The sequence below is a fragment of the Brassica napus genome, chromosome A1 (assembly GCF_020379485.1).
Source record: "Brassica napus cultivar Da-Ae chromosome A1, Da-Ae, whole genome shotgun sequence".
NCBI classification, from domain to species: Eukaryota; Viridiplantae; Streptophyta; class Magnoliopsida; order Brassicales; family Brassicaceae; genus Brassica; species Brassica napus.
The window spans coordinates 1,924,231-1,946,125 of NC_063434.1; the positions used below are offsets into that span (position 1 = coordinate 1,924,231).

At 36.6% G+C, this 21,895-nt stretch overlaps 7 protein-coding genes across 8 annotated transcripts; 3 read left to right on the top strand and 4 right to left on the bottom strand.

Moving 5' to 3' along the window:
* Window positions 1–810: 810 nt before the first annotated feature.
* Window positions 811–2,388, bottom strand: LOC106353356 (40S ribosomal protein S3a-2). Its single transcript, XM_013793139.3, has 7 exons — window positions 2,251–2,388; window positions 2,142–2,189; window positions 1,940–2,045; window positions 1,713–1,850; window positions 1,443–1,628; window positions 1,163–1,363; window positions 811–1,078 (listed from the first exon to the last, which is right to left on the bottom strand). Exons 1-7 carry the CDS (start codon window positions 2,259–2,261, stop codon window positions 980–982), a joined length of 789 nt encoding a protein of 262 aa, XP_013648593.1. The 5' UTR covers window positions 2,262–2,388; the 3' UTR covers window positions 811–979.
* Window positions 2,389–2,630: 242 nt separating this feature from the next.
* On the top strand, window positions 2,631–5,572 carry LOC106353642 (SH3 domain-containing protein 2). The gene is made up of 10 exons (XM_013793454.3): window positions 2,631–2,836; window positions 3,298–3,411; window positions 3,503–3,572; window positions 3,674–3,825; window positions 4,074–4,175; window positions 4,251–4,451; window positions 4,529–4,591; window positions 4,672–4,827; window positions 4,908–4,982; window positions 5,089–5,572. The coding sequence occupies exons 1-10, from the start codon at window positions 2,777–2,779 to the stop codon at window positions 5,203–5,205; spliced, it is 1,110 nt and encodes a 369-aa protein (XP_013648908.1). The 5' UTR covers window positions 2,631–2,776; the 3' UTR covers window positions 5,206–5,572.
* A 22-nt stretch (window positions 5,573–5,594) lies between these two features.
* Window positions 5,595–8,462, bottom strand: LOC106353454 (inactive squalene synthase 2). The gene is made up of 13 exons (XM_013793250.3): window positions 8,137–8,462; window positions 7,948–7,990; window positions 7,770–7,859; window positions 7,606–7,681; window positions 7,445–7,514; window positions 7,176–7,325; window positions 6,952–7,056; window positions 6,732–6,878; window positions 6,555–6,630; window positions 6,361–6,449; window positions 6,148–6,239; window positions 6,024–6,066; window positions 5,595–5,929 (listed from the first exon to the last, which is right to left on the bottom strand). Exons 1-13 carry the CDS (start codon window positions 8,332–8,334, stop codon window positions 5,852–5,854), a joined length of 1,257 nt encoding a protein of 418 aa, XP_013648704.2. The 5' UTR covers window positions 8,335–8,462; the 3' UTR covers window positions 5,595–5,851.
* Window positions 8,463–9,623: 1,161 nt separating this feature from the next.
* LOC106353554 (squalene synthase 1-like) lies at window positions 9,624–13,498 on the bottom strand. 2 transcript variants are annotated; one of them, XM_048779023.1, is made up of 14 exons: window positions 13,273–13,498; window positions 12,918–13,208; window positions 12,126–12,168; window positions 11,939–12,028; window positions 11,765–11,840; window positions 11,553–11,622; window positions 11,273–11,422; window positions 11,062–11,166; window positions 10,799–10,945; window positions 10,584–10,659; window positions 10,344–10,432; window positions 10,156–10,247; window positions 9,994–10,033; window positions 9,624–9,881 (listed from the first exon to the last, which is right to left on the bottom strand). In XM_048779023.1, exons 2-14 carry the CDS (start codon window positions 13,110–13,112, stop codon window positions 9,825–9,827), a joined length of 1,230 nt encoding a protein of 409 aa, XP_048634980.1. In that variant the 5' UTR covers window positions 13,113–13,208; window positions 13,273–13,498; the 3' UTR covers window positions 9,624–9,824. The 2 variants fall into 2 exon arrangements, with proteins under 2 accessions (XP_048634980.1, XP_048634983.1); XM_048779026.1 differs by having other exon boundaries at window positions 12,918–13,456.
* A 240-nt stretch (window positions 13,499–13,738) lies between these two features.
* Window positions 13,739–14,994, top strand: LOC106353736. The gene has a single exon (XM_013793557.3). It carries the CDS (start codon window positions 14,089–14,091, stop codon window positions 14,773–14,775), a length of 687 nt encoding a protein of 228 aa, XP_013649011.2. The 5' UTR covers window positions 13,739–14,088; the 3' UTR covers window positions 14,776–14,994.
* A 650-nt stretch (window positions 14,995–15,644) lies between these two features.
* On the top strand, window positions 15,645–16,843 carry LOC106353827 (30S ribosomal protein S16-1, chloroplastic). Its single transcript, XM_013793669.3, has 3 exons — window positions 15,645–15,951; window positions 16,035–16,080; window positions 16,453–16,843. The coding sequence occupies exons 1-3, from the start codon at window positions 15,819–15,821 to the stop codon at window positions 16,613–16,615; spliced, it is 342 nt and encodes a 113-aa protein (XP_013649123.1). The 5' UTR covers window positions 15,645–15,818; the 3' UTR covers window positions 16,616–16,843.
* Window positions 16,844–18,123: 1,280 nt separating this feature from the next.
* LOC106370539 (protein CASPARIAN STRIP INTEGRITY FACTOR 2) lies at window positions 18,124–19,130 on the bottom strand. Its single transcript, XM_048779037.1, has 3 exons — window positions 18,848–19,130; window positions 18,638–18,684; window positions 18,124–18,482 (listed from the first exon to the last, which is right to left on the bottom strand). The coding sequence occupies exons 1-3, from the start codon at window positions 18,921–18,923 to the stop codon at window positions 18,366–18,368; spliced, it is 240 nt and encodes a 79-aa protein (XP_048634994.1). The 5' UTR covers window positions 18,924–19,130; the 3' UTR covers window positions 18,124–18,365.
* Window positions 19,131–21,895: the final 2,765 nt, after the last annotated feature.

The following is a 21,895-nucleotide window of genomic DNA, read 5'->3' on the forward strand; positions in this document are numbered from 1 at the left end:
TCCTTTCAATTATGCAGTCTTTCATTCTTAGTTTATGTTTTTTTTTTGACGCTGATTTATTAAGATATTACAATTACGATACGAGAAAGATTACATAGACGATTCGACAACCGACAATACTACGTGGCTTATGAAGATCTACGCCTAACTGCATTCTTAGTTTATGTTTAAGAAACTGAATTAATATAATCATCGCCAAATATTAAGTCAGAATCTTACTGCTTTAAAACTGAGGTGTCCTAATTTGGAATCTTTTTTTTTTGGTTTTATGAACGAGTAGTTACGATCACTTAGTTTGGTACTGATTTTTTTTTGCCAACTTTGGGTGGTGGTGTTATACTTATATTCGTATACTTCTTTATACAAATTCATGTATCTTTAACCTTTTTTTTTCGAAAGCTAGTGTATACCAATGGCTGGTTTACATTTTTGGGAAAATAAGAGGCAAAACGTAAGATAATGTCAATAAGAAAAGAGGGAACAGGCTGGTATGGTGAGAAGTGACGATAGTGGAATGGGGGCAAAAGGTGAACGTGTCACATTTTCCTCTTACTCTACTCCATTTGCATCATCGCCCTTTTTCTGCTTTTTTGTTTAGTATGTTTTTATCACATTAAGGTAATGGAACAGCTTCAAATCTGTGTATAATCAGTGCAAGTAGTTCTCGAGTGAGTGATCTTTGTATTATTTGTGTTCAAAGTATTTAGTCTCATCATCACCGTAAATAATTTCTGCATATATCCTTCATGAGTTGAAGTTGTCAATTATTCATAAATAAAATTTAAGAAACTATGGATTGAAGAATAGAAATTGAAGGTGAGGAAGAATAGTGCACTAAATGGAGAATCCATACAAAAAAAAAAATACTGTGTTCAAAACCAGTCGCCAGAGTAGAGTTCTCTTAACAGAGACTCCACAAAAATGGCGACATAAACATTAGTTTTTTTTCCAAACGAAAAAGAAACAAATCTATAATCCTCTAAGCTCCGATGATTTCAGTTGGCTCTTCAGCCGTTGCCTCATCAGCTGGCCTGTCTACCTTCACACCAACATCCTCTGCTGTGTAGTCTCCATGCACCTAACAAGAAACAGAACAAAACAAAGTAAGATTCAACTCTCTTCATAGTCAAGACCAAGACATTAGTGTGATATCAATACTCACCTCCATGAGCTTTCCAAGGTCAAACTTGGGAGCCTTGAGGATTTTAACTTTACGGATGAACACGTTCTGCAACGGGTAGATGCTTTGCACTGCCTTCTCAATATCTCTCCCGATGGACTCAGGGATGAACTTGGCCACAAGCTCCTTAAGGTCACAAGACGAAGCCTCCTTCACCATGATTTCACTCATCTTCCTGCGGATCTAAAACAATCCCAACAAAACCATATGTCAACAACAGGAGCCATCTTAAGCATATGGTTTTGATAAATGTTAACGTTACCTGGCGGATTTGGCTGGACTGAGCATAACAAGTACGCTTGACCTGGTTAGCACGCCTCTTGGTGAAACCAATACAGAACAACCTCAAGGTGTAGCTGTCAGTGGTCTTCACATCGACATGGGCTTCAATCAACGTCTGCCACTTCTTCACCAACGACCTCAGCTTGTCCGTTGTGAAGTCCATACCCTACAAAGAATGTTTTACATTGTTCAACTACTTGCAAAAAAAAAAATCAAAACTTTTGTAAGATAGTAAGTTACTACAACATACCCAGAACTGGGTCAAGACATTCCTGCCCTGGACATCTTCAGCTCTGAGACGAATCTTCCTGTAAGAGTGATCCTCATCACCTTGGAGATCAGCTAGTGAAACCTCAAAAACTCTATGTTTCAACCCCTCAGAGGCAATCTGAAACCACACACACACGAATCACAATGCAACCAACCAAAAAAGCTAATTCCTTTCTCGACTAATCTCTATTAACTAAAGTAAATTACCTTGGTACCCTGAGTCCTTGAAACAAGAGTCTTGCCAACATTTCTCTGTTTGAAGTTAGAGGGAGCCTTGATGTCATACCAATCCTTCTTGGAGAAAGGATCAACACTGCATCATCAAGTTACAAACTTTAACTCAAACTCAAACATAACTAAAAAATGAAAACTTTTTAATCAGAGGGATAATGTTAATGTTTTTACTTACATCTTCTTCTTGCCTCCTTTACGACCCTTGGAGATCCTCTTGTTCTTCCTATAGAATGAGAGAGAGATTCAGATACAGTAACGTGGGTAAGAGAGGTAGAGGAGCATACCCAACAGCCATGGTTATGGATCTTCAGAAGGTGCTGACGACTAGAGGATGATGAAGAAGCGGCTTCAACAACTGAGATAGAAAGACCTAAATATATTAGGGCTTCTAGTTTTATATATGTATCTAAGGTTTCGCACGGCCCAGCTTTGTTTCCCCTCGCTTTTTTAAATAAACTTATAGCTACTGGATTTGACTTGCAAGCCCAATGGGCCTTAATAACCCAATACACCAACTCTTGAGACCTTCGGTCTAACACAGAGACTCTCTTTGTTTATTTAAAAATAAACTTATAGATACTGGATTTTATTCGCAAGCCCACTGGGCCTTAATAGTCCAGTACACTAACTTTTGGAAACTTCCTTCTGAAACAGAGACTTTACTTGATTTTATTTTTAGTGTATAAAGAATTCGAAAGCAGAGAAATAAATTTATTGGGGGAGGCCAACGCGATTTCGCGATTTCGAATCTCCGAGCTCGTAATCGGAGGGGGAACTCGAAGGAGAAAGAGCTGCGATCAGATTTGAGAAATGGATGCGATACGGAAACAAGCGAGCAGGCTGAGGGAACAAGTCGCGAGACAGCAGCAGGTCAAAATGAAAATTTTCAAACTTTATCTTCCCCCTTTGTTTAGATCCCGTTTCTTAGATTGCCCATTTGTATTTATCTGGTTCTGTTGGTTTCTGGTGAATCAAATGACGAAAGGAGCTACCTTTTTTAATTTTGGATCGATAAGTCTTTGACTTAATGAGCAATGGATTCGATGTGAGATTGGGATTGTTTCAGTCTTCTGCATAATTTGGTATTTGGTTTGATGATGTCTTGATCTTAAGTTATTGATGATTTTTTTTTTGATTATCTTGGTTTTATAGATATTAGCAACTGAATGTAGAAATGATGTAGCCACGGAGAGTTGCATATAACATCTCCTGACTCCTGCTTTTTGATGTTATGCTTTTTGTTTGATGCTTGTGTTTCAAACTATGTTAATGTTGTTTTGTTGGCTAAGTAGTGTGCACTGACTTAGTTTTGTGGAATTTAATGGTTTAAGGCTGTGTTCAAGCAATTTGGAGGAGGAGGACATGGCTCTGGTTTATCGGATAATGCTGAGCTTCATCAGCATCAGAAGCTTGAGAAGCTTTACATATCCACCCGTGCTGCCAAGGTTTTTCGTTTTTCTTCTTCTAAAGCCTTTTGACTGTTTGAAGTTTTGTACACTATCAGTTTGGACTCATGCGTTCTTCATTTTTTTCCAGCATTACCAAAGAGATATTGTTCGTGGGGTGGAAGGTTATATAGTCACCGGATCCAAACAAGTTGAAATAGGTGATTTGTTTCCCCTTGAGTGTTGACTAAAAGTATCTTATAATGTCTGTTATATACGTAGATTTTCTGGAAGAATTTTTCACTCATTTATTGTTCCTCAGGGACGAAACTGTCTGAGGATAGCAGGAAATATGGTTCAGAAAACACATGTACAAATGGTAACGTCTTGACTAGGGCTGCACTCAGCTATGGCCGTGCTCGTGCACAGATGGAGAAAGAGCGTGGCAATATGTTGAAGGCTCTCGGCACACAGGTTTGTCTTTCTCATCTTCCATCAAAGAGCTAAGTTTTAGTACATCTCAAGTCATATATTTTGCATAATTGCATTTGATATAACTACACAAAGAATTACTTTCCAATGGAATGACTTCTTGCTTTAGCTGGATTTTTTACATGTATCTATAGATGATCCTTTAAGTCTATTAGATTCATGATGTTTGCTTCCTTCTTCCTTTATTGCAATTTAGCTACTACAATCACATCTCAATCTGAAACTTTTAGGTTGCTGAGCCATTAAGGGCAATGGTCATGGGAGCTCCATTGGAGGATGCTAGACATCTTGCTCAACGTTATGACAGAATTCGCCAAGAAGCTGAAGCTCAGGTACCATGAAGCATTTTGACTGTCTTTCATAGGAATGTGTGTGTTTACTCATGCACTCGCTTTAAATCTTAACAGGCGACAGAAGTTGCCAGACGCCAAGCAAAGGCGAGGGAGTCACAAGGCCATCCTGACATCTTGACGAAACTAGAATCTGCAGAAGCGAAACTTCAAGACCTAAAAGCAAATATGACAACATTGGGGAAGGAAGCCGCTTCTGCTTTATCTTCCGTTGAGGATCAACAACAAAAATTGACTCTTGAACGACTTATATCAATGGTAGCGTGATTACTTAAAAGCTCCCTTTTAAGGTTAACTTTGATTTTACTTACCTATATGTACTTCTTTATATCAAGGTTGAATCTGAACGTGCCTACCATCAAAGAGTCCTCCAGATACTTGATCAGCTCGAAGGAGAGGTTGGTGTTCATTAGTAACAGTCAGTACATAAGTATATTAGTCAACTAAGGGCAAAATTGAACATTGTTTGAACGTACAGATGGTATCTGAGAGGCAACGTATTGAAGCCCCCACTACTCCCTCCTCAAATGCAGACAATATGCCGCCACCTCCATCGTATGAGGAAGCGAATGGAGTGTTTGCATCTCACATGCATGACACATCAACAGATAGCATGGGTTACTTCTTGGGAGAGGTATGCTACTCAGCCTTGAAAGACTACATGTAGATTTCTTAGGAGAGGTATGCTAATCTCTTTGATAAAACATTTTTCAGGTCTTGTTCCCATATCACGGTGTGACAGATGTCGAGCTGAGCTTAACAGCTGGTGAATACGTTGTTGTTAGAAAGGTTTGACAGTAAACCCAACAATGTCTCCTTTACGTTTAACCGATACAGTTTTTCAGGATTGATTGTATGATGATAATACATTTGTCTGGTTGATGATCAATGTCAGGTTACAGGCAACGGATGGGCAGAAGGTGAATGCAAAGGCAAAGCGGGTTGGTTCCCTTATGAGTACATCGAAAGAAGGGAACGAGTTCTTGCTAGCAAAGTCTCTGAAGTCTTTTGAGAAAATTGGAAGGTAACGTTGTGGTTCCCTTTGCTGGTTATGGAACTGATTTTGGTTTTGTAGAAGAGTTGTGTGTGTTATGTGTGTTATGTGGAAAGAGAAAAAAAAGATTCACCAGAAGTCCATGTTAATGAGGATAAAGAGCTGATGCAAGAGTTCTGTGATTTTGTGAATCTGATAATGATGCCCAGTTGAACAAGAGTTCAATTTTTATGTATTATCTCAATATTGGATTTGGATCCATGTCTTTTGCATTTGATGTTAATGCCTATATTCATATGTGAATACATTTCCTTTTTTTTTTTGGATTTTATCTGTTGCAATTGTCCAGTTACTCTCACATAGTGATTCTTTTTTCAAATATTGATTTTACAAATTTCTGGTTCATGTTGTGTTTGTACATTCAGTGTCATACTTAACATTAACATACACAAGGGAAAGATTACATGAAGAAAGGCAAGTTTTTCAAACTGTATCTGATAAAACAAGAAAAAGAAGGTACTGAGTAAATACAATCTCATGCATTCAGAGCAAAAGAAGTCCTCTAAAAGGACTGACAAGAAAAGAGAGTTTGATAAAATCTTGGAGGAACCAAGATATTATGTTCATCATGTTCTCAGGATCTCGAGTTGACTAAGTTAAAGAGTCAGTCACTTGCGTTAATATGTGTGTGTTTTAGATACGCTAAAACTAGTAAGGCCAGTAGGGGAACAAGCATTAAAAACTGCAAGTTCCGTATACAGAGAAGGTTCATCAGTAAACTATGCTATTAGAGGTTATATATTTATTTTGATGAAAACATGATTAAATTAACTTACCAAGAGAGCCTTTGATTGTGTTTCGTCGTTAACATAAGATTTTCTAACCAGAAAAAAAGAGAGAGATAAGATTAATTAGAACTTCAAATAAGAAGAAAAGAAACCAAGAAGAAAAAGAGGTCACCTCTTGTGAAGGTCTCCATTTTCTCTGCAGACTTTCTCAATGGTTTCCAGTCGTTGAAGTGTTTTCATGGCATTTGGATCGTTCTTGTCCACCTATTAAACAATATACAAACCAACATAAACACGAAATATACTAATATATTCGAGAAATTTCCTGCAAATATCAAATTCAAACGAGAAGATGATCAAGATCACGTAGCACAGGAAAATATACCTTTGTTTTTAGCATGCAAGAAAAATCATAGAATGCACCATAGACATCACCCATTGTCTTTGTGCGATCAATCACTTTGGCAATTAGACCTAATTACAACAGAAACAAATCTTTTGTCAGTATATCAGTTGACTCACAGACTAATGTGTTTTAAAGATTGCATGAGCAAGCTCGAGATTTAAAAAACATCTTACCTCGCCTCAGTTTCACGGCACCTCTAAATACTTGTACATTGTTATAGCACAATGCAAGTGTTCCCATCGCCACAATCTGATAAAAATAAAATATATTCAATATCAATGCAGAGGAGAAAACAATATTCAAACATCTCAACGAGATCTTTTAAAGTAAAGGTAACATTATTATCTAACCTGAGGGATGGCACAAGACTTAAATATTGCAGGATCACGCAATCCAGCCATAGATTTCAAACAATCTTCAACATGAATCAATGCATTAGTGACCATTTCATTCAAGCACTGCACTGCTTTTGTTGATTTCTCCTCATTTTTTAAGTCCTGCATTGGCATTTTTATAAGATTTAAAAAAGAGATCTGTGTAGATGAGAGCTTGAGAGTGAGATGTAAGCACCTCGAGCTTGTCAACATACTTTCCCCAAATCTCACGAGGCCAAAACATGCGCGGTTTTGGTATCTCATTAATGTCTTCAAGGTAATCTTTGATAATGTTTGTTTTCTAGCAAATAAGACAACAGTTTCTTTTAACCAAAATATTACAAAAATATATAAAAAAAATGTAGTGTTACAAAAAGAAAAAGATATAAAAAAATGTCATATTGTGATGCTGATACATACTTGGAGAAATAAACCTGTAGAATTGGAAATCTGCTGCCAGTCTGGAGTCAGTGTTTCTAATCCTGAAGTGAGCAAGAGTTTTGACAAACCTAAACCCACAAGTCCAGCAGCATAATGGCAGTATTCATCATAATCATCAACCGTTTCAACCTGTCCATACCAAAATCCACTTCTAGCTCTTAACATACTAAGTTAATCATTGAAAGACTTGTAAGTTGTAACTGAAACGAACAACATTAAAAATTACAAAGAGTCTTTGTATCACAAACCTCCTTGGAAATGAATTTGGCCATTCCTGCACCCATTCTTTTAGTTATATCTTCAATAGCTTCTTGATACCTTTAATATAAGTTAAGAAAACAACATAATATTTTTTTATATGGCCGGAAAGAGATTCTAAAAATTCAGTAGAACTAAATAACTAACTAACCCTTCTTCAAGTTCCAGAAAAGCTGCAGAAACATGGTGAAACTGGTCCATTAGAACCTTGTACTCCTTTGTACCACCTAAAATCGATTTAAGAGTAGATTAAGTAAAAAATAAACATCTGCAACTGAAAAATATTAAGATGTGTAAGAGGCTCTTCTTACTTACATGTAAAATGCCAGTCACGATCGTATATATGACGGTGGAAAGCTAGCAAAATAGGCACCTTGATCTCGATTGGTATGCTTGTGTCATCCTCTGTAGTAATAACAACAAAAGAGTAGATGATAGTAATCTTTTGCCATTGAAAAAAGAAAGATGGAAAATCAAAAGATGAAGGACTAACCAACAGTATCAAGAGCACGGAGAATCAAGTAGAACACACACACCTAATAACAAAAAAAAATGAATAGAAAAATGGTTAAAATGTTACTGTACCTTAAAATGTAAGCATTGCTGTATATAGAAAGAAAGATTTCCACAGGAAAAGTTAGTTGGACAAATAAAGTTTAAACTCTACAATAAATCTACGTACGGCGTCGCGAAGCTCGGTGCCTAATTGTTGAATAACAAGAGAGAAGCTTCTAGAAACTTTTTGGAGCAATGAGTAACAGACAGCCAAGTGTGGATCATCAAGAGGGATCTGATTTTGAGCTTTCATAATAGCAAGTTTCAACCTTAAGAGTGGATAAATCTCATCAGGGTGTCTCAGAATTGTACTCAAGCTTCCCATCTTTACAAACTCTAGTCAAAAACAGGGGAAGAAGAATGGCGGATTCGTTGGGGGGAACAAAACAGCAAAGTTTATGTAATGAAAAATGTAAGACTCCTAACGTGCCACGGTGATACATGTATTATTGGGGCCAACTATGTTCTGTTTTGGCATTTAAAAAGGCTTTGCTTGCCGCGTGCCTCACGCGAAACGTTGAAAATAAAAGATGTAAGCTTGATATTTTCTTTTCTCTTTTATATTCTCAGAGAGATTTAACATTGTTTGCCGACATAGTATGGAGCAAATTGTTGTGGGATAGTAAGGGAGGGGGACCAGTTCACACTGTTGTAACTCTCTCTTACTGTGATTTAGGGTATGACTGGTTTTCCCGCTACCACCCGCAAACGCAGCTTTTGCGGTTGGTAGCGGTTGCTGGCGTTTTGCAACAATCGTTCAAACCGTTCTAAACCGCTCCAAAGCGCTCCAAATCGCTCTGAACCTCATAAATTCAAAAGCTGGTTCCATCTAGCGTTTGCGGTTGCGGACGTTTGCGGGAGGACAAAAAAAAATTATTTTTTTTCCAAAACAATATAAATACAAAAATAAAAAAAAATTCAATAAAAAAATTAAATTGAAATTATAAAAATGCTTAAATATATCAATTAAATTTTAATTAATATTATAAAACTTTAAAATAAAAATATTTTCTATATTTTTAAAAAAAATTAAACTATAACTTTCTAAATATAAATTTTATATTTATTATAATATTATTATTTTTGATATTTTTATAATTGTATAAAATGTAAATCTTGTTAATTTATTATTTAACTGCTGCTGCATTTGGTAGTTAACCAGTCATAAGTATCCTGCAAACGCACCAATTTCTAACCGCAGAACCAGTCGTACAAATCTCTTAAAACCGCTAGAAACCGCAACCACCCGCATCCGCAAACTCCCGCAACCGCAACCGCAACCGCTGCGGTTGAACCAGTCAGGCCCTTATAAACCCAATATTTGATTCGAGTCACTTGGTTCACACAAAAAATATTTGATTTGAGTCAAATCTATTAATTTTTCTACATATTGGTGCCATAACATTATTTAATTCATAGTTGAGAACTCGTATAACATCTGTTTTCTTGATTGTTTTTTTCTACTCGTTGCATTTGGAGTTTTTTGGTTGCAAGTAATCAAACCTTGGATCCATTTGGACGAAAATGATTAGAGATCTATTAAACATGACAAAAGAAAGAACCAAAAAAAGGAAAAAGAATGTTTGGTCACAAAAAGCAAACACAAAGGAGAAAAATAGAAATGCGCACGTTTATTACACCTACAGAAAAGATAAGATAACTAAAATAGAATCCATGGTGGTTTAGAGGATCAAACCAAGTTTAAACTCTCTTGTTCTGGAAAACAATCTTGAATAGGATTTTAGTTTCTAAGGAAAGAGAGTGGCGTGAATAAAAATGGAACCTACGAAGAATCACACTGTCCACACTGATCACTCAGTTTGCTCTGAGATATGCAAAGACTATGGCCAGTAGAATCACAAGCATCACAATCTGCATTTTCCGGTAGAGAAAGAGGGATGATGATGACCATTAGTAATGTATCTATTAAAACAAGAGAGAAATAGATACTTCTAATGAAAAGGGAAGGGAATATGTAACTTACATAGACATTGGATTGTCCTTCGTCATTAACATAAGATTTTCTGAGCAAGAGAGAAAAGGATTCATCAGAAACCCAGCCAAAAATATAAAGATTATGTTCCTTTTATTCTACTCTGATATTAATCTAATAGGATGAGAAGACAAGAAGAAGAAAATTATGCACCTCTTTTGAAGGACTCCAGTGTCTTTGCAGACTTTCTCCACGGCTTCAAGTCGGTTTAGCGTGTTACTGGCATTTGGATCGTTCTTGTCGACCTATGTAGATTAAAATAAAATACTAATTCTATTATCCTCTTCTTAGAGCAGAGCAGAGTGAAAAGTCAAATAACAGAAGATGAGCTAATGACATACCTTTGTTTTTAGCATGCAAGAAAAATCATAGAAAGCACCATAGACATCAGCCATTGTCTTTGTGCGATCAATGACTTTAGCAGTTAGACCTAAACAATTGAAAGTTGTTCAACAATATTTCAGACGAGATTTCTTGCAACACGTTCTCAAGTTTGTTGATGAAAAATATAAGGCTTAAGATCTAAATGATATGATGATGTAAAAAGGTGTGCAAACCAAATTCAAGATAGAACATCTTACCTCGCCTCAGCTTCACGACTCCTCTAAATAATTGTACATTGTTATAGCATAGTGCAAGTGTTCCAATCGCCATGATCTGATCAAAGAAAACACATCCAAGCAAAGAGATATTAATGCAGGTTTCGTTTTACATGGAAAAACAAGAAAAATAATTCTCAATAAGAAGTAGATAACTCTAAAGTAAAGTTTTAGTTAGGAAAACTAATTAATCTGACCTGAGGGATAGCACAGAACCGAAATATAGAAGGATCACGCAACGCAGCCATGTACTTCAAACAATCTTCAATATGCGTCAACGCATTGGTGACCATTTCATTCAAGCAGTTCACTGCTTTCGTTGAGTTCTCCTCATATTTTAAGTCCTACATTGGGATATATAGTTCACCATAAAAGGAAGAACACTGTTAGAAAATGGTCAATATGGCCATATGGGTAACATCCAACCTGAGACGAGAGGTTGAGAAATGGTATTATTCACCTCTAGCTTGTCAGCATATTTGCCCCAAATCTTACGAGGCCAGAACATGCGAGACTTTGGTATCTCATTAATGTCCTCAAGATAATCTCTAATAATGTTTGTTTTCTGCAAATAAGATCAAATGTTATGATCTATGAATTATTTGAAATTGTCAAAGATGACAAAAAACTTGAGAAAGAAACACTGTACGTGTCATAATACATTGTTGTACCTGAAGAAACAAACCCATTGAATTGGAAATATGATCCCAATCTGGAGTCAGAACTTCTGATCCTGAAGCGAGAAAGAGTTTAGACAGACCTAAACCCACAAGCCCAGCAACATAGTGGCAGTACTCATCGTAGTCATCAACAGTTTCTACCTGCGTGTAACAGGGAAAACTGGATTAGTACACAAATCATTTCAGTTCTTCACGAAACACGACAATAAGTGTTGATATTTTAGAGATTCTAAATGAAACTGAGAGCAACGAAGATGATTGTATGACAAACCTCCTGGCAGATAAACTTGGCCATTCCTGCACCCATTCTTTTGGTTATTTCCTCGATAGCCTCTTGATACCTTCATATACCAAGGTATAAATTTGCGAGAAAGCAGATTAGACTTCAACAAATTCAGTAACTCAATCAATAAACGTGAAACAACATGAAAAAAAAAAACTATAAGCCAGAACAGAAGTGTGAGGGAAAACATCAGAACTAACCCTTTGTCAAGTTCCAAAAATGCTGCAGAAACATGGTGAAATTGGTCCATCAAAACCTTGTACTCCTTCGTACCACCTATAATTAAAAAAAAAAAAGAGTAAAATCTGTAAGTTAAACAGTAAAAATATTAATAGCATATGAAAGATAAAGATTAAAAGACTCGATAAACTTGCATGAATAGTGCCAGTCAGTATTGTATATGTGACGGTGGAAAGCAATCAGGATGGGCAGCTTTTCATCAGTTGGTATGCTTGTGTCATCCTCTATAATACCAAAAAAATATATAAAATATTAACCGCAGGAGCATGACTAATGAAGACGGATCTAATATGACTAAGGAATGTTTTACGAAACACTAACCGACAGTATCAAGAGCTCGAAGAACCAAGTAGAATACACACACCTATACAAAAAAAAACAAAACAAAAGGCAACTGAATATGAGATACTGACAAATTGGACAGAAAGTATCTTGATAGGCATGTGAAAGGAATCAAGATACGTGGAAAAGTTATAAACAACTTAAAACATTCTTCTATGCGTCACACGTCCCTCTAAAGCCTCAAATGTGGTAACAAACGTATATAAGAAACAAATAGATTCCTAGTTATGCAGCTCAGTATTCTAAAAATCGCAACTAAGCATTCAAAAAATTGGTCTAAGCACCCGCTTAAACATTAATCTTCTATGGCCATGCTCTTTTATCTATCGCGCGACCTGTGAGACTGGTTGTTCGTTTTGCTGTCGCTGCGACCAGTTGCAGATTGTTGTTCGTTTTGTTGTCGCATGCAATTGGTCGTAAGTCGTAGGTTCCGATTCAAGTCGCCCGAAAAAACAGCGACTAAGACTTAACAAAATTTTGATCACAACAAGTAAACTTAGTCGCAGGTGGAGCGTGACACGTAAACACGAACATGGCCTATAAAGGTGCCTAATAACCGACTAGCGAGCTCAAGTTATAATCTAAAAACTAATTTACACCAATCTGCAGAACTAAGTTCTAACATATAATCCTCCCCATGGGTACATCCAATGTACTGAATAAACAAATGATCGAAAACATGAACAATAAATGCGTTGACTGACCAAGCAACAACGCATACATATACATACACTCACACACGTGTAACCGATCGAGAGAAGAAATACGTACAGCGTTACGAAGCTCGGGACGTAGCTGCTGGATAACGAGCGAGAAGCTACGAGAAACCTTGTGGAGCATTGAGTAGCAGAAACCCCAGTGTGGCTCAGGCGGGATCTGCTTCTCCGCTCTCTCGATCGCTCGCTTCATCTTCAGGAGAGGGTATATATCATCCGGATACCTCAGTAACGTCCCCAAGCTCCCCATCGTTTCAGAGGTCACAACGATCTCCTTTTCGACGGCGTCTCAGTGACAATAACAATGTATGATTCGTTGGCGAACGCAAACGCAACGACTTGTTTCCTGCGACGATCTGAGATTCAGAGACGGTTTAAGAAAATGGGAGAAAATGCAGGAGTCCCCTCACCTGCGATTTGGATCGATCTGATTCGTCCAGGGAATATTCTAATTTAGGATTTTTTTTAAATGGTTTAGTTTATTCATTCATCGATGAAAACGAAGGACTCTTTGCTTTCCTAGAGCTACAACTCACAAGGAGGGTTCACATTTTTTATGTTTATTCGAAGAATAAAAAAACTTGTTGGCATGAAAATGATGAGTGCAGGAAGAAACGGGCCCTTTTGCTTACGGTATTGTATAAGCTAGACCAAAGCCGACACTTGTAATTTGTAAAGAAGAAGAATTTGTGATGGACTTGGGCTTACTATAAACCTATTCATTTATAAAGCCAAGGCCCAACAAGAAAGTTCAAGTCATTTTGTGATATTATAAAATGTTTTTCTTTGTTAAAATATGTAGTGGTTTTAATTTAAGAAAAGTGTGAAGAAAATATAATTGGAAATTTTTGAGTTTAATTTGCAAACAAAATTATAAACGATCAAATTATATAAAAGCCAAAAAAGATATTCTTTCTGTTGAATCAGAAATGGTATATTCGTAATTCGTACCATTAGTGGATGAGATCGAATTACAGTTCCAGTTACTAATTTTTTACACAGGCAACTCTGATACCACGCTGACATGGCACAAGAAAGACGACGTGGCGAAATATAATTGGCTTCAATTACGTATCCTCCACAGTTGAAACTACCAATCGCCACACGTTAACACACGGTGGTTCTCTCCGCTTTAGCTTCTATTAAAGGAGGTAACTTCCTCATTAGAAAAAAATCAATCAAAACAGATTAAAATTAAAAATCAAAAGAAAACTAATCTCGAAGAAATGGCGAATCGATCCAGGGTTATCACCATGTCTCCTCTCGTTCTCAACCACGAAGACGACCTCGATCTCGATCTCGATCTCTGGGAAGTTGTTAACACCTCCGACGGCGAGTACTCCGACGATTCCTTCTCCGTCGACAGTCTCTCCGACGATGACGTCATATCTCTTGACGACGACGCTTCCTTTGTCATCTCTCCACCGCCTCAGACTCTCCCTGTGACTGACGTTGGCGAACTCCCCGCGGATCTGGATCTCGATGGCGCTGGCGATGACGACGGTGATGATGATGCTGTTCGCGATCAAGTCGACGATAAGCACCTTCGATGGGCTCAGCGGCGGATGGTGCTTCTCCGCGGAGGTTCCACCTATTCATTTGGTATTACGTTGGGAGATTACGCTAACCGCGGTGGTTGTTACGATGACGGCGGCGACAGCGATCACGTTGTTGACGGCGGCGACAGCGATCACGTTGTTGACGACGGCGATTCCTACGACGATTCGTATGATCTCGACGAGGAGCTGGTGCCGCGTAGCGTGTGCAAGAAGCTGGGGAGGCAGAGGATGAGGAAACTGGGGAAACGAGCGATCGCGAAGGTCTTGACCTCAAAGACGTCTCCGTATTCGCACTTGAAGCCTGGTTGCGTTCGCGGTAAGCATGGTGGTCTCGGCCTCAAGTTCAAGTGCTGATCGTGGTGGATTCCAAAGTTTCGTTCTCGATGCTTTCTTCAATAATCAAGATCCTTAGTCTTAGTCCGGTTTAGAATTTCATCAGTTTCTTGGTTGGTTGATGTGTAAATGGTAGTTCAATTGCTTTGTCATTTGATTCTAAGTAAAATCTGATTCCTCTGAAACTTTCATTGTACATGAATCGCATCTTTTATCAGAGGTTATGGATCTTGCATTGCATCTTTAACTAATGTTGGATTCAAATGGATAATCTGAGTGAAGGTTATCTAATCATTATGTTTGGTGGTGGTTAATCTGGTTATCTTTGTGGGCTTGTTAAACTTGTGAACGTTGCTTGCTCGAAGAGTCATTCTCGTAGGATGTACGCATCACTCGACATGTGGGTGGTTGAGGTTTGAGATAACTTTTCATGTCTGAGTAATAAATGTCTTGAAAAGCATCTTTTAAAAACTACTTGTGCTGTTGCAATGTGAGCATGAACGTAGCTTTCTTGATACGATGCCTCTAAAAATTTATGGCTGTTACGTCCTAGACTCAGACTGCTCTGCTCGAGTAAATAAAAACTTACTAAAACGGTTAATGACGCAATGAAGAACTTGTAATCGGAATGTGGGTGGATAATACCAACAAATCTAATTTCTCTGAAAATATATCTCAGAATTAGGAATACTCTGGCTGGAATCAATGAACAACAACTAATCGGAAAAGTGGTGGATCATAAATAAAAATGAAAAATGACATTTTAAAAAAATATTTGCAAATCCAAATCTAATATATAGGGCCTATACAATCAAAATCACATTATATGGGCTGTTAGTTCAAATTATCTGTACCATATAAATTTGGTTGCAACGAATCAGTGGCCCCAGATATATATAGCCCATGGAATAAGCAAAACATGCTGTTTCTAATGAAATGAAACGGCACGTTGTTTAGCTTTTCCCCATGGGATATAGATAGAATGCGGATAGGGGTAGTGAAACTCACACAAACCCCAGCTTAAAACCTCACTCTTCTTCTTCTCCTTGTGACCTCAGTTTTCAATGACGGTGAAGATAAGGCTCGCGCGTTTCGGTTGCAAACACCGACCCTTCTATCGTGTAGTCGCCGCCGATGACAAATCGCGGAGGGACGGCAAACAAATCGAGGTGTTAGGGTTTTATGATCCACTCCAAGGTTCCAATCATCTTCTTCCTCTACCTTCCTCAGTCATTTTAAATGTCTATGCTTACATGAATTTACTTTTGTAATCTGTTCAGGGAAGGAGGATGCGAACAGAGTGAGCCTCAAATTCGACAGAATCAAGTATGAATTCTACCTTCTTCATTTTTCCTGTTGTTTCTGTGTATATTTAGTATTATTAAAATGTGATAATTTGATATGGATGAAACAGCCTTGATACCATCTAGATAATTTGATGCATTAGATTGTATACTCTCTAATGTAATAAGTAACAACCATAAGATGAGTAACTTTGGTTTTGATGACATTAAAGTTCTTATCTCTTTGTATCTTAGTTCTTTTGTCTCTACACCTAATGCATCATTCACTAGGAGTGTCTCTGTTTTTTGCTTTGTCTGATTGCAAATTGTATCTTCCAAAGCGCAGATGTTGGAAGAAATTGATTCTCTCTTGCATCATATGATTTATCTCTGATCTCTTACCCTCTGTCTGCAGGTACTGGTTATCGGTTGGAGCTCAACCAACGGACTCGGTCGAAAACATGCTTTTCAGGGCCGGTTTGATTCCTCCAAAGTCTATGGTTGTCAGAGGATCCAAGAACGGTCAGCAGTCCACGAACCAACATGTTTCACCCATTACAGGTGAGATCTTGAACTAAGGAGTGTGGGTGTTATGAGCAAAGAGCTAAAGCTTTGTGTGTCTATGTCAAAGGAGTTTGATGTTATGTTTGGTCTTTTTGTTGTATTCTGGATAAAGAAGTTTGGTGAATTCTCATTATGGGTTTGTAGCATACTATGATCAATTGGGCTTTGGTAATATAAGCCCATATTTTTCTTAAATTGGATATAAGCCCATAATAGAAAATATTATTTTGATTTTGGAAAAATGTTAGTCTTGCCAAATGAGAAAAGAATGTTTAGTTTTTGCTCTTATGAAAATATAATTTTAAGCGTATACAGAGCAAAAATTGGGGCAAGCATCTGCAGAGAAAAGGAAAGGCTCTTCTTAGAGCTCTCAAGATTAGAAAAAATAGAAAAATAACAAAAAATGAAAGAAAAGAGAGCAGCTCATTTGTGTAAGGTTTCAAACTGGTTTATAAATGCGTATGTGAGTTTATGGAAGCCGATGGTGGAAGAATATACGAGGATGAAGATCGAGCTCATGAGTTTCTGCAAGACCAGACTAATTAAACCGGATCATGGCATGGTCTAGGGTGGTTAGATGGACGGTGGGGGAGTTCAAGATTAGTGGTGGTACGTAGTGTGTTTTTGACTCTAGGGCTTCAAATTTCGCAATGTATGGTCTTGCAGTGAGGCGTACAAGTTACAACAGATTTTCCGGGGTGGATATTTACGAGCATGCCATCCCCGGAGCTGAACTAGAGTATGTGAACCCTGGGAGTCACCAAAACAGGATAGGTTCTTCACAGTTGGTGCATGATTTTGTATCTTGAAGAAGAAATCAATGGATGGGGGATGAATAAAGAGTAAGTGTGAGTGATGGTATGCTCAGTCTCGATTCTGTAGTTGAAGAAAGTTGGTCAGAGAAAAAGTTTTTTTTTTTAATTATTTGTATAAAGAAAACATTCTTTTGTGTAAGAAAATATAAGTGAGGTTAGGTCACCCGGGACCAAATACAATATGGGTGGAATGAATATTGAGAACTGCAAGAGGCGAACATTAATCCTGGTTTCCTGTAATTAAACGCATGCGGTATGGTATTAATTAATGTTTGTTTAGAGGTAGGATTGAGCTAATATTAATTCATATCTAAGTCTATTTTTTTGTTTTTATTTTGGAAGGGATGAATGTAAACAATGTGTATCCCTTTTAGATGTTAAATTATATTAAGATACTGATTTTCAAAGAAACTGATTTTCGCCAAAATTAGTTGATAAAACAAATTGCATAATTCATATAAAACATTTATAATTCATTAAAAGCAATTTGAGTAGATTTATCTATTATTAATATATATATATTTGTGAATAAATTGCTTATATATACACGTTTATATCAAGACGTTTATTTTTGTGTTGAAGCAGAAGATATTCCATGGTTTATTTATTTTGGCACAACAATATAACAATCATGAGATTTAGAACTCTAGTGACTAGTGGAAGCTTCCATTAAGCGAATATACATAGTGACCTAGTAAGCGAATATATCTCCTTAATGACATCATCGATTAATTGCAATATTGCATGATAACCAAACCATATATTGTAGTGATAAAAAGTGACATGCACTTTCACCAATTTCACACCTCAAAGACTATAGAATCGCTTACTACATAACATATCTTCAAACTTAAATGATAACTTGCAGTGTTAGTCTTTAGGTATATATATATATCGTACATCTCACAAAGTCGACATCTATATAGTTGCTCCATAATATGAATCATGATCAGTTGGGAATAAGCTTGAAAGGAGGCCTGACGAGCCTTGGTGTAGGACTGAAGTGACCATAGTCTCTTGAATTCATCCTCAGTATTCTCTCATGTTCATGTATCCTTTCCACCAACTGTCCACATATAGAACATACTCTTATTCACACCAACGTATCATCCTAGTAGTAATTCTTGAAATTTTCTAATTAATTCTTGAAACATATTTTGCTTTAGGAATAATAACCATATATATACAACGCATGTTAGTTGGCAACTATAAACGACTAACCTCCTGATTATTATCGTCTTGGCTATAGATTAGAATGGATGGTCGGCCTACAAAAAATAATGAAGCGATTTGTTTAGAAATGCACATGTGCAGCACAAGTATTAATCTTACTTTCTATAAGAGTGAGCAATTAATACGCACACGAAGCTGCTGTGAAAAGCTGCAAACGAAGTATATATAAATATGTAGAGCTAGGGGTAAGAAACAAACCTGCAGAAGAGAGAGCAAAAGCTGAAACAAGAAGAAAGATGAAACCTAGTTTCTTCATTAGTGGCAGTATACCCATCTTCTCCTTTTCTCTATGAACAAGGCAAGTTTATGAACGTGTTTGATGTGCTCTTAGCCTCTTATACACCTTACAAAAAAGAGAAGCTCGTGCGTCTGGCTTACCACTATATATAAATCTCTAAGGAAATAACACTATGACAAGTTAACTCCGCTTTAGATAAAAAATAACGTTTAGAGGTTATTTTGTGTGTTAATAATGAGATTGCACTAGTTATAAAAACTTTAAAATGGCACTATTTGGTTTATCCATCATCTTATTATTAATGCAAATATCTCCTAATGCTTTTTGAGTTTATTTATTAATTGTTCATGGAAATGGTGGGATTGAAGAAAAAGTTGAAAGGAGACCACTTTCCTGTTGTTGGCCACAATAAGTCTAAAGAAGTTAGTGGATTAATTATTTAATATGAGTAGATTTATTTTTTAAATTGTAGGAAAGCAACATTCGAATGAATCCATAACTCAATTACCAAACCATCATAAATTCACAATGTTATAGAATCCTTGAAGACTAGAGGTATCGGTCAATCATGACGCCTAGTAATTGGGGTATTACCATCATCTATATCCGATATTATTTACGTGCTAAACAAAAAGAAAGCATTTTCAGTTCGTCAAAATCTATTTTTCATCGGATTCTCTGAGTATATTGTAAAGAGTCATAAATCTTTTAAGATAAATAATTAAATTAGTATATGCAAAGTGTCAAATTCAAATGGATTGCTGGTTGAGATCAAGGGAAGAGAACAAAGTTGTTTGAACTTTGCTTTAATGGATTGATTCGTCACTATAATAAATTCTCGACGTATTTTCTTATGGTTTTCACTTAAAGTAGGATGTAAAGATAATGTAGTGGATGATGACCATACTCTCACCATTCTGAATTTCAGTTTTTGTCACAAATATTTTACTGAACTAGTAAGTATGAATGCACATCCTTTAATAGGATACACACAACAAACCCTGTTTATTACTATATCTTTATCGTTTAACTCTAAATTAGATGAGTTTGTCCTTCCCACTCGGACCAATGAAATTTATAGAGTTTGACCCTTCACGACAGGCCCAAGCTAGTGGCTGGATTATTTAATATGGGTAGCACTAGCTTCATTGTTTAATTTGGAGATAGGCAACAACTATACTCTATTGGCTAATCACCATAATGGTAGAATCCTTGAAGGCTAGGTATTCAATATCGGCCAAACATCAAGCCTTATTTTTCTTATAATACAAAAATTTCATTGTTGTTAGTAATAACTAAAATGTAATTTTAGAGATATCGAAAGTTTCAATCTAGCTTTCTTGGTACGCAAGTTTCGAGACTAATGCACAATCCAGAATGTTTAATGACTAAGGATGTGATTCAAAGAAGATGATATTGAAACGAAAATTTTCAGATTGCTACTGAGGATATGAAGAAACGTTCTTTCATATAGAAATCTATAATACAAGGTAGTGACGAAAAACAAATCAAAGAGTTGATCCTCTAAATGGTAAACAGCACCTTAGAGGAGGATGATCTCTGGTACTTTGGCGACAGGAAAAACCTTAAAAGAAGGTATATGAACAAGAACCTTGTATATTGTAGATGGTGTCAAAAAGAAAGAGAGTTAAACACATATATTCTTTGATTGTTTATAGGTTCAACTGTTCAAGCAACTTGAAGAGCGTCAGGAATTTGAATTGCTATCCTCTTTGATTCACTGAGCGACACCGGAGGCAGAAAGAGGTAATATTCTCAGACATTGCACCACCTATATCATCAACCACTTAAAGCATTTGAGGCAGCTCCCAACATGGTGGTATGTTTATAAGTTAGAAGCCCAATTTTGGAATATGATATCTGTACCCCTGTATAGAGGCCCATTCGATGTTGATGTTATGTAGGCCAATTAATCTATAACTTTGTACACTTGTTGAGGATTCAGAAGCCCTGAAAGCATGTAATCAAATCTGTTGTGAGAAATTTGACAGAAATAACCTAATAAGTCTTAATAAAAAATAATCCTAATCTAAAACATTTAAATCAGTTAGACCTATAAACAAAAATGAAAGATGTAAAGGAAAAATATTTATCAAAGATCATCCAAAATGAAAATTTTGTCTTTAAATCACCATCACCTTCGTAGCATGATTTGATAATATGGTCAATTGTTGGGGCTCATTGAAAGACTAATCAAAATTGGAAAGTCGCTTACGGAACTCTAATGATATTTTTGCTCTAATTTATCATACTAATATAGTTGATGACGACAAGTTACTATTTGGACAACCTTTTGAATACCTAACATTTGTAATACGAGAAAAATGCATGAAACTAGCTGACAAAAGACTAACAAAAAATCGGTAATATATTTTAACATGTTTACCAAAAAAAAAAAAGAGACTAATTTCGTTTCCCTGTGAGCTATAACAACTAGAAACCTTTTTTTATCACCTCTTTATTTTGGAGGGTTTTGTTTCCTCCTTTTCTTAAATCCTAAAGCTTTTTCTTCATTCCTTCCTTATTACACTCTCTTTTTCCTTATTCTAACCAAAGTACATATATGATATATAATTATATATGAATCTTTTAAGATTGACAGAATCTTGAAGAATACCCGAGGAAATTTTTGTTGTTACCCGGATAAATTTGTGTAAACAGTTTGGCGTATTTTTAGCTGTAATGTAGATCAAAATGAAGATGTTTAACGTTTAGTTTGACCCATCGATACAAGATCGGAAAAGTAATGGAAATGTGAGTAGTGACGCTCCAAAAATTTAGGGCTTTATTAAGTATAGAGGAAAAGGTTTTGTGGGATTAAGTAAAGTAGATCAAGTTTGATTAAGCGCGCAAACCAACCCATAATCTCTGCTACCAAAATGCCTTTATACTGTAGAAGACAATAGTACTCTACAAGTGCGGAGATAGATCGCCGGCAATTATTAAAATTTCGATCAACGAAAAAAAAATAGAACGGTGAGAAGACA